The sequence below is a fragment of the Acanthaster planci genome, linkage group LG07 (assembly GCF_054643075.1).
Source record: "Acanthaster planci isolate LZ-2023a linkage group LG07, COTS_SCS, whole genome shotgun sequence".
Lineage (NCBI taxonomy): Eukaryota > Metazoa > Echinodermata > Asteroidea > Valvatida > Acanthasteridae > Acanthaster > Acanthaster planci.
This window is the reverse complement of record NC_141783.1, coordinates 15,103,258-15,114,949: the sequence shown is the minus strand read 5'-3', so window position 1 is coordinate 15,114,949 and position 11,692 is coordinate 15,103,258. Positions and strand designations below refer to the sequence as shown.

The 11,692-nt window shown below is 41.6% G+C and overlaps 1 protein-coding gene and 1 non-coding gene across 4 annotated transcripts; both read left to right on the top strand.

Annotated features, from left to right (window-relative positions):
- The first annotated feature begins 11 nt into the window (after nucleotides 1-11).
- Nucleotides 12-311, top strand: LOC147798658 (signal recognition particle RNA). Its single transcript, XR_015426076.1, has one exon.
- On the top strand, nucleotides 17-10,902 carry LOC110980302 (uncharacterized). Of its 3 annotated transcripts, XR_015425997.1 has the most exons (6): nucleotides 17-4,186; nucleotides 4,661-4,732; nucleotides 5,487-5,575; nucleotides 6,663-6,873; nucleotides 7,960-10,274; nucleotides 10,328-10,902. XR_015425997.1 is itself a non-coding variant. In XM_022236871.2 (5 exons), exons 1-5 carry the CDS (start codon nucleotides 2,783-2,785, stop codon nucleotides 8,077-8,079), a joined length of 1,896 nt encoding a protein of 631 aa, XP_022092563.2. In that variant the 5' UTR covers nucleotides 17-2,782; the 3' UTR covers nucleotides 8,080-10,902. The 3 variants fall into 3 exon arrangements, 2 of the variants coding, with proteins under 2 accessions (XP_022092563.2, XP_022092564.1); XM_022236871.2 differs by having other exon boundaries at nucleotides 7,960-10,902; XM_022236872.2 differs by lacking the exon at nucleotides 5,487-5,575 and having other exon boundaries at nucleotides 7,960-10,902.
- Nucleotides 10,903-11,692: the final 790 nt, after the last annotated feature.

Below are 11,692 nucleotides of genomic sequence, written 5' to 3'. Positions count from 1 at the left end.
CCTCTCTGACGGCTGGGCGTTGTGGCGCGCGCCTGTAATCCAGCTGCTTTGGAAGCCGGGGGTGGTGGATCGCTTGAGTTCGGGAGTCCTGTTTGTCGTTATCCTATGGCGATCGGGCGTCCGCACTAAGCTCGGCATCGATATGGCCATTCCGGCGGAGGCTGTGTATGACCAGGTTGTCTAAGGAGGGACGAACCGGCCCAGGGCGGAAACGCAGCAGGCAAAAGTCCCCGTGTGGAGCAGTAGTGGGATTGCGCTCGTGAATAGGTAGCGGCCTGCAGCCCGAACGATACAGCGGGACCTATCCCTTTTGTCTTCTTTTCCCTTACCTATTTTATAACTTAGTAACATTTTCATCAACTACCACATCGTTTGAAGTATAGTAGCGAAAAAAAATCTTTTTCTTCCATACAATTTCTATTTAACTAATTTCTAATTTATATATATTAGTTTATTGCGTTATGGGCTTTTGTGAACACCGGCAGTAGACAATTCGATTTATTTAATGTGTCAGGACATCCTTATCATTAACGGAAAGTGCTGCTTTTCTGGTCAAAAGTTAATGGACAGAGTTTAAAAAGGCAACAAGTTACTAAGTTTTAAATGTAAATCTTGAAAATGATCTATGTATGTTTTAAATTAATTCAGCACACTCAGACATTGATTACAATATTTAGTGTTTTTTCAGGAAATGAAAGCTGGGATTTTTGTGGGAGAACCTGATTCGTAAAGGACTGACATATCAGACGAACTGGGTGGATGGCCATCCAAACCGACCCTTAATCTGTCTATTAAAGTATTCTTACAACAACTGAACACTTGCAGGTTTTGCAGATTGGAATTTCCGGGTGTGAGAAATATCAGCAGCGGGTAGTCTGTGCCTCAGACAGTGATATTACACTCCATGCAGAAAGCACAGGAAGCCAGACTATGAGCCAAGTTAATCGCTAATATTTGTGGATGCAAACCACTAAATTATGTCAGTGTGCGGGCGGACACATTTACCGCATGGGACTTCTACGGAAGCCGTTTCTTGTGGGGCCACAGGATTTTTAAGGTTGACTCCCATTTGCAAAGGGCAGGAGCCGCATTTCGTTTGCGTTCACTAAAGGGTGGATATCGCTATGCAAAGCTACACTTTTAAGAGGAGAACATTTAGAGCTCACTTTCTGAAAGTAACGGACCTCTCTGAAAATTATATACAATGAACATGTACATATATGTCAATGGGTGTTTTACGTGGACGGTTCAAAATTTGCTCGTCAAACCTGGGCCCCATCGATACTGACATCCATTTCAGGATTAATTTGGAAGATTTTTCCCCTGTCACCAGGAGGCTCCTTTTTAAATCTCTAAATTAATCTGTGTTAATTGTTTTCTATGGGCCCCTAATTCAATTTGAAGGATAGAATGGAGCCTCGTGCCTATTCCCGTGACACTTAATTTTTAGTAGAGTTGTATAAGAAAGAAACAATGTTGACAACAGGTACTAACTTTTGAGAAAGGAACTTTTATTCTAAACTATTTTCAGCTTGTACAAGAGAGAGTGGGAGTACTGCGCGTATATAGAGATGTTGCTTGGAGAGTGGTTGGGATGAGACTGGCTAAAAATGACCAAGTGGTGAAAATAAGGTTGGGAACACAGGCCGGAAGAACAAGGGTAAAAATGTACATGGAGTCTACTGTAGATGCAAGTGTTCTTATTTTTACAAGGGGGAAAAACGCTACAAATTAACCTCTGGGCATGGTGATTGCCTTTACCGTCTTATTGGCATTAACACAATAGGCTGTGATGCAGTGGCGTAGTGGGCACGTCCCCCACAAATTCTTGGTTCCTCCACGTGCTCCCCACTAAAAAAGAAAGGGAATGGATACTGGCTAACAAAAGCTTCCCCCCCCAAAAAAAACCACCGAAAGCTGGTGCCCCCATAAGATACTTGTGCCCCCCTTACGCCCCCTAGTAAAATCCTAGCTACGCCACTGCTACGATGACCAGACTTAGACTATTTTTCAAAACGCTTTAAAATCTTTCAGTATTTTCAAACAAGGTAAGTCAAACCTTAGAAGCTCAGTGTGGTAACAGAATGAATTCTTCGAGTTCAATCTGATATCACCCACTCTCAAGGGGGTCGCAGAGACAAGGGGACGCCCCCCACCCCGCCACTAAAAAGGAATAGGGGGAGGAGAACATCAGGAATGAAAAAAGGGGTGAAAATCATAATTTTGTTTTGAAATGCTTTCTGAAAATGCAACATGCAAGATCTGTTGTTGATAGGCGATTTGCCTTCAAAAAATTCTTGTTCCCCTTAAAAAAAACACCAAAACCTACCCATTCCCAGGCCCATCCGGCTCCTAAAACTGAAAATACGATCATTATGTCCCGTCTGCTTGATATCGGTGCAAAATTCACCCCACTGGCCTCTTAGACTTGTTAGCTTTGTTCCTGCTGTGGGGACTCCACAATGTACATTAATTTACTTTCCTTTGGGATGTTTTATTGCCAGTCTCAAAGGAGAATCACTGTAGAAATGTTCGGGCCCACGAGCTTCGGCTTTATATTTTCGTCGACGGTTTCCCAGTATCCAAACGCGCGTAAAATTCCGCTTACCCACCCATTTTTTAGTTAGGTAGGTGCAGCATTAATATGCATGATCGGGCCGCCATGCGCAGTGCATGCACACAGATCGCCGTTGGTGCACATCAACATACTGTACTGTACATGTACGTGCGTGCTCTTTGGAAGGCTCATTACGCAGAATTTAGGCTAAATCAAGCGTGTTGAATGAAAAGACCGTTGAAAATGTTGGCAACCCCTTCTGCTCCCCCACTGTCTCCCGTTGGTTCCGCCAGAGACCCTTTATCAGGACGCTTGCAACAGTTGGGAGAGGAGCTCCAGTGCCCGCTGTGCCTTGAGTATTACGAGGACCCTGTGGCTTTGCCATGCCTTCACAACTTCTGCCGGAAGTGTATCGGGGGAGCTGTGAAACCCTCGGGCGCGAACAAACAGGAGGTGCAGTGCCCGCTGTGCCGCAAAAAAGCCTACCACGACGGATCCGCCAATTCCTGTGTGGCGAATCTCCCCCGTAATTTCCAAATTGCTGGGATTGTTGAGAAATTCCGAGCTGCGGAGAAGGAGAAGCAACGAGCCGAGGAGGAACAGTTTCAGCCGCAAGTGCTCGAGCAAATTGAAGAGATTCGAGAGCAGCAAGAACACTGTTCACTGCAGGAGCAGCAGCAGCATAGGCAAAAGCAGCAACAGGGGCAACAGCAACTGCAGGAAGATCAGCAAGCTCCAAGCTGTACCTCCAGCATAGACCTGTATTCTCCAAGCAACTCAGTTGAAACAACATCTGCAAATGAACGTGTTGCTCCTAGTTCTACCCACCCACCAAAAATACCGCAATGCAAGCTTTGTTCGTACTCAAGCGCTTTCCAGTGCACTGAGTGTGGTGAAGACTTCTGCTTGCATTGCCAGCAAATCCACCACCATGAAGGATCCATCGCTTTCCAAGAAGAATTTAACTCTGATGAGTTGGAAAAGACTGCATCTGGTCCGACGTCGACGCCATGTGATGAGGGAGATGGCGAAGAACAACAGCAACATTTACAGCAGTTGCAGGAAAAGCAGCAGCATCTCCAACTTGAGCTAGAACAACAGCGGGCCCTGTCAGATTTTACACCGGCTCCATTCTGGCAACAGCAGCAGGCCGACCGATGGGAAGAGCTGCAGGAAAAGCAGGGAACGAGACGACAAGTCTCCGAGGAGTACCCACCGCGACAACACCAGAGCGATGGCAACAGCATGCCCCACGAGCCGCTAAGCTGGCCTCTGGGTCACCACAGCCAGGAGGTGTATCAACAACAGCATCACCGAGATCTCCTGCAGCATCCTCCCGCATCCACAGTAAGATATCCTCATCCAGAGCACCAGCAACAGTTTTCACCATATTCTCTGCCCTCTCAGCTGAACTGCTCTCACTGCAAATATCCAGCGGCAATACGTTGTGAGCAGTGCAGTTCCTACTTCTGTTGGCAATGTAAGGGTGACCTCCATGACCCCTACATGTGCGAGAACCACAACACGGTCGACCTATCACTGGCAGTAAGTCCCTCCAGTCCGTGCATTGTGGGTCCTGAGCAAGATGTAAAAAACTATGACTTTCCTTCAGCTACACGTATTCCACTGGTAAGCATTATCAACATGCTCCATGATGAGGAGCCAACTACATGTATGAGAAATGCCAAATTATGCTTGGATAGAGACACGCACCGTTTTCTTCTCGTGGTTACATTATAGATCTCTCTTATACATGTAGGAATGGATGCCATCGTTGTAGGGAAATTAGAACTGCCAAGTGTACATGTATTATACGCTGTGTACAAAATGTTATAGATACAATCATGCAGGTTGATCCACATGTCTTCAAAATACAGACGCAGCTGATGCACGTCACGAAAAAAATTTACGTCCAAAATGCCAATGCACGTGGCACTTCGTAGGAAGTGATGCCATTTGAGAGAGACCTGTATGCTGGGATACTTGTGAAATCCTATTATTTGATCTGTCTGTTTTATGTGTTTACTTTCACTGAAAATTGACAACTTGAAAAACATTTACATGGTATGTGTCAAATATGGTCTTTTTTTTTTCATTCCGCAGGTTTCGATTGCACCTGCAGTGCCAAATAATGTCGGGACAACATCACTGGGAGTAGAAAGGAAACTGGATTATGTAAGTCACTCCATATCTTACAGTCAAGTTTATTTGAAAAATAATTTAATAACTTGTATTCAATTCAAATCAATGTGAAATTTATTTAGATCATTATGTCCTTGAAGAACTTACTTAACACTGTTTCTCAGTTTGTTCACAATACAGAGTCAATATTTCAATCAATGTGACTCATTATTTACTGACTTCTGGCTATCATTTGGATCTTGTTATGCCCCAACTATAGCATCAGTCCCAACTATAGTTGGGACCGTCCCAACTAGAGTACTATAGTTGGGCCAGGCCAACTACCGCACAGAGCTCCAGTGTGTGCGCCCAGCATGTGTCAAAGTCATATTGTTTAACATTACAATGTCATGTCATAGACGAAGTACCATGTTTTAGATGAATTGTGTCAAGTGTGAGATGCATAAACTTGGATAAGGTTGAGACATTTTCTACAGAAATTGGTCAACAATAGTTAGGCCAATGCAAGTGCAGCACTACAGTTGGGACAGACGCTATAGATGGGGCGTAACAATATCAAAATTTGTTTATTTTCAACTCAGTGAATTTACATTGGTTTTTCAAATTGTTGGGGACATATTTGGATTGATTTCAAACTTGAATCAAACAGATCTAACAATGTAAATCTGTGTAAACGTAGTTTGAAAAATGAACACACATTATTCAAGCATACATATGTGATTGGTTGATATCACATACAAAGTCTGTAGAATGTTCACTGGTTCATGGTAGTTTTTTTGGTCAACAGACCCTTCCATTTATATGTGACATCGTACACATGGGACCTGGAAAGAGAATTACTGTGTTTGGCAAGCCCTATAAGGAGAAATGTTCACGGTATGTTTCCCTTGCAAACTGAGCATTCATAACGATTAGTGTAGATGAACTTAAATCATTTACATTGACAAATACCGTTAGGATCGTGCTTAAAAGGTACCAGTCGTGGAATATTTGAAATGCCGACCTCCAAAACCTGGCATATAAACATTTTCACTCAAGCCTTTGGTCGGAATTCTATTCCTGCTAAATGATGAGCCATGTGACCTGGCAATTAGGGTTTGTAATCCCCACATATAGGGTTGGGGATTCGAATCCAGCTGCAGGTTACATGTTGTGACCTTGGGCAAATTACCTTACTCCCACTTGCCTCTCTCCACCCAGGGGTGTGAATGGGTAACCGTGAGGATATGGAGATTGCTGTTGTGTTTGGTTACCAATTAATGCCAGAGATGGTAGCATGGATATATACACCTCCAGGAGCTAAAGTAATACTTAAGATGTACTGACTTTAGCATCAGTAATTGTGGATTTTTGCACTTTTGGCCCCTTTATAAATACCTCAGACAATTCGCCTATTCAACAATGTGCAACTTGACTGCGTATTAACATTTGATATTGCCCACTGAGAAGTGATAATGCCCGCTTTTTTAATCACACCCTGGCACCTGGATGTGAGACAGTTTAATCGATTCTGATTGGTCAAGAGTCTGTGTGCATGGGGCTCACCACGCCTTTGCCAAGTTCATATATAAAGAAATTCTATTGGACAACTTGCAAAAGGAATATACCATAAAATGGACGGGGTTGTTCAGGAAAACGAAAGTAAAATTCTGGAACAACATTGTTGGAAATCCTTCATCGGTGGACTTTTTTGACTCTGACTCAAAAAGTTATTTATGAATGGGAATGAATATATGTAAATTAAACTAATGTTTAGGACCGGCTCAGGAGACTGAATGCTAATAATGCCCAAGCCGCAGGCAAGGGCATTAGTTTCACCCACATTTAAGACCGGCCAAGCACATATTTATTCCTTATTATTACTGGTAGTGTCTACATATTTCAAATGTCATTTTTGCCCAAAGGGGTTGCTTTTGTCACGCTATCCCCCATTTATTTGCCACATCTTCTGTATAAACAACAGATTTCACATCAACTTGATGTGCAGCAAAAATCCGAGTTCTGGAGACATAGCCCTTCACTTCAACCCCCGCTTCAGTTGGCCCAAACTTGTGGTTCGCAACAGCAGAGTCCACGGCAAGTATGGACCGGAAGAGCGGGGTGGACCGTCGTTCCCCTTCAAAGCTGGGCAGTTCTTCAAGATTGAAATCACCTGCCTCATTGACAAATTCAAGGTGAGTTTTTTGGTCAGGGAAAGACATGCTCACATAAAGCCAGATGCGTGATGCTCATTGTTTTTGTCCGATATTCAGCTTAGCTGAATCATTGTAATGTGATTGTTTCTTTTGAAAATTAATGAGAGGGGTCCGCGGGCAAAAAGACTCAGAGTAATTCTGGTTCACAGCAGTTTTTTATAATAATGCTAGGGGAAACCAAGTACACTGAATGTACTTTTTTGTGTATTTCATATAATTGGAACTCACACTCACAGAAAGAGACAATGAAAAGAACATTCAGGGCATTTTCTAAAAAGGGTTGTTTTGTAACTTAAAGGAAAAGAGTGGATCTTTCGCAGACATCAAAATCTTTAATATCATACTTGTGCTTTGTTGTAACTGCGCTTAACTCCCTGCGAAGTTTGCCTTGTTGCATGCTGTTACTGTGAAGAAAACAATAGAAACAAGGTAATTGTCAAAGATCCATCAAGTGACACAGGTGTAGGAATTTCTGTGAATACTGCCCCCTGTATTATTATTTTTCATTTGGTGAAATCTTAAATGGGTAGTCAGGATTTTAATCTGTTGTAGGGCCAAGGATCATGTGACCTCAACGCCTTGTAGGAATCAATGGGCTGAAATGAGAATCAAATTCAAATGTTGTTTTGTCACCAGAGGGCACACCTCAAAACACGAGACAACTTTCGAATTGAGCTACAAGACTCAAAAATGGGGATTTCTCCTTACACCCTTGACACGACTTAATCTTCCGCAGATTGCAATTAGTAATTAAGTATCCATCTTAATGTTTTGAGCAATTTTCAAATTCAAAGTGGAAATTCAAGTTCAAGAAATTCAGTTTTGGCTGGTACTTCTAAAAAACCTGCATTAGTTGCAACCACTACAAAGAAATGGGCACAGAATGTACACAGTAGCATAACTCAATTAAATTGATTCAGTATAATTGCTCTGAAAATGACCAACCTTGCATAACATACAAATTTGTTGCATCAATCAATGTCCACTTTGCCGTTAATTACTCAGAAAGTTGTTTGTGCAACCTAAAGTCTGTGAAGGACATTTAAACATTTTTGCATTTCCCAGGTTGAGGTGGATGACAAGCTTTTTATCACGTACGCCCATCGGATCAAGGATTTACGATCAATTACAGTCTTTAATGTGAATGGTGATGTAGAAATCACCTCCGTGGATGGTTGCATGTGAAGAAGAGGTATGTTTGCATACTAGAATGATTGTTCTTGTTAATTTGAAAGCAATCCTTTCAATGACATGCATGTTAGTTGTGTTGTTTTGTTCCTACACTTTAAGTGATTTTAGTTTTGTTTGCTCTTTTGTACTTCAGGCATTTTGTTTTCTCTTACATTAATTGCTACTTTTGTACAGTTCTGCACTTGAAAAAATGAATGTTGTTTAAAACAGGTTGTTTGTTCCCCTTTGTTTTTTTAACTCTAATGCATTATTACTTAAGTCCCAAGTCAACTTGGTCCTGGATCAACTTGCTCTCAAGTCAACTCGGTCCCAGGTCATCTCGTTCTCTATAAAAAAAAAGTACATTATTATGGAGTAGTTCAATTAATGTTGCTGAGTGCTTGGTGCCGGGTACACGTATGCATAAATAATGCCATGTTAATAACAATTATTTATCAAATAAAATTAAAATAATTAATTCTGAAAAAAGTTTAGAAACGCCCATTAACCCTAACCTTCCCCAACCACACAGAATTAAACAGTAGTAAAGCGTTTAATTCTGTGGGGACAGGTCTGGTAGGCCCATAACAGCTGGCTTTTGCATTGGGTTGGCATACCTCAGAAAAACAAAGTCCAACAGCCTCTGTGCACAATGGGGAAAGGTTAGGGCCAGCAACCCTTGGGGGTTTGGGGTTAACATCGAATGAAAATAAGTGACGATGTGCGAAGGAATATACACTTTGCAAACTTTGTTGGGGATCACAAGTAGGCCTCAAACAATTTGATTTGGGTAACTTCTGTTTGTAGTTTTGATTCGATATATCCCAGGGTGAATTTTTTTTTTATCTCACAGTGTTTAATGGAAAGGTGTCCACGTAGCAGGACATTTGAAACTCTGAAAGTTATGGAATATGAAGGTTTATGGTAATTCCATTTTATTCATTCCTAGTTATGTCAACCAACACCATGCATGGGATTAAACTTTGTGGGTACAAAGTGTGCCCATGTCATTGTAGATCTTAATCTTATTCCCTGTGTTTGAAAGCTTGAATGTAAAGACTTAAATGAAATCATGCAACCCCACTTCAGTTACATTGAACATTTGCATTAAAGACCGAGTTGACTTGAGACCGGGTTGACTTGGGACTGAGTTGACCTGGGACTGTTTCGACCTGGGACCGAGTTGAGTCGGTTTCAGACCGAATTGACCTGCACCCATTTGGCCACACATACTTGTATGTACGATGTACTACACATGTATGTAATGTTTCAAATGTACGATGTATGTGAGGAGAATTTCATAGTTTGGGATGTTTTTCCCACTTGTAGTTTTGTACAGCTTAACCTGGGTGTATCGAAATTGAAAACTGCTGATGTATAATAGTTTTTAGATATGAAAAGTGTTAACAACTAATGTGTTTGACAAATTAAGTCTGTCATCAAGTGACGATTGAATTTTAGATCAAGATAATGCATTGATTAATAGAATTGTGAAATTACCATTTGTGGTGACTGCATTCCTTTTGTGTCTGCTTTCGTTAATATATTTTTGTAGTAAAGGGTGCCATAGCTTATGCCATTATCATTATGCCAATATTTGATGATATATTGGTGCCTTTGAATGACGTATATTGTGAGATACTGTGCGCCTTATAAATGCTTTGATATTTTTATCATGTATTTTTACTGAAAGGTTGAATTGCCAGCTCAGTATTTTATGTAGTGGGATTTCACCATGCTCGGTTTGATCTGTATAACTTGGTGTTGAAATACGCGTAGGTCGCTTGTGCATATATTCCAATGCGTAAACCCCTGTTTATTAAGTAAATGCTTCCTTGCTGTGTTTTGGGGAAATCATGAAAAAGCCCAGTGATTATGATATGGTTACAGATTGAGTTTTATTAGGCCTATATTTTCAAGTCTAACTTGGTTGTGACAGGCCTAGGTGTGGCTCACGTTAAAAAGCCATTGTAATGGTGTTCTCTACTCTGTATGCCTGCATTTGAGTAAATGTGATTTACCTTTTTTATATATGCCTTGAGAAATTTGCCTTCATATTTTAATAATGCAGCGTAGTTTTAAGTACAGTTTATTCACTTCTAGATTCTTTCTGTCATGTTGCCAGTACAAATCACCCAGTCAGGGCCTTAATACATGAAGTCATTCTCTAATTGTTATGAGATAATGACCAACTACATTATTACACATAGGCTGACTTCTGTACTTTTTCTTTTTTTTTCAAAAGCTATTCATTTACAAATAGTTGAAGAAATCTTTGAAGTTGACGAATTGAGAAATGATGTACATTTGCGCTTACTTGTTTATACTAATTAAGATGTAAGCTGGGAGCGATCGGTCGTTCTGCGCATTCACTCGATCTCTGCGCTATCTTGCTGTACCATCCAACGGTAATCTTCCCTTCTCTTCCTGATTCATGCTTGTGGAAGTTTCAAAAAGGGAAGCTAAAAGCCGTTTCATACTGACAAATGTGAAAGTGCAGCGAATTATGCGTCACGAAAGATTTGCAGCAAACCTTCGCTGGAGTTGAAACGTGCTCGACTTTTGCGAATTCACAGCGCGAATATTTTGAACCTACTTCACAAATTTGCTTTCGTGTTCGTTTTGGCGGTAAGTGTGAACTGGCCTTTAATACAAGTCGGACTCGTGCAGGATCGACTAGTGCAACGCGACCTCGACCAATTGTGCTGATCGACCGATCGCGCCCAGTATCGATACATGTACATCGTGTACTTAAATTGCCCTGTTGTTGCGCCACTTCAATCTTAACTATGGGAATAATAAAATCAACAACTTTTAAAATGTAGAGATATCGACAAATCTTCTGATGTCATTGTGTTTATTGCTTCTGTCACCCGGCCCCTAAATCACATTGGGACAGTTGTGGGCATCAGGTAACGCTTTATTTTTTGTGTGTGATTTCCCCCCCCCCCAGCTTTCTCTTTTCCCGTTCCTTTTGTGCTGCCCAGAGAGCGTCCAGAGTGTTGCTTTTACACCGAATCGCTGTGTTAAAACAAATTGCAGAGGGGAGGGGTCTTACTTTTCGGTCACAGAGAGATTCTGCTGAGATCGAAATGTTAGACCCTCTACCTGTTTGGACTGGCGTATTTTACGGCACTATCTGTATCTAAAACAGAGTCTCGGGGTCGTTTGTCGCCTTTATTTGATCAAGATGGGAGAAAATTGCACTTCGAACAAATAAAAACAGTTGTTTCTTCATCTTTTCGCAGTACATTTACTGGGATGGGCGCCTGCCCGTTTGAATTTTGTTTTTCAGATTTTTAATCTCAAAAGTAAACCCACCTTCGGTCCCAGGACTATGTAAAGTCGACCTGCTATTTGATATCGTTTGATCATAGCTACCATCACACTGAAATGTAAGTACCTCCTTGTCAACAGGAAATTCTGAGTCAGTTTATACATACGCCCGACACGCAATTGTACCATCATGCCAAGTTTACGGGGTCAGAGGTAACACGTAGCGCGCAGGGTGACATGGTATTGAACAATTCCATGCGTAGGCCTACCGGTAGGCCAATGTTTCAATTTCCTGTAGTGTCTCTCAGCATTTCTCACAAAGGCTGCCGTCAACCTTCCAAAATGGCCGCAG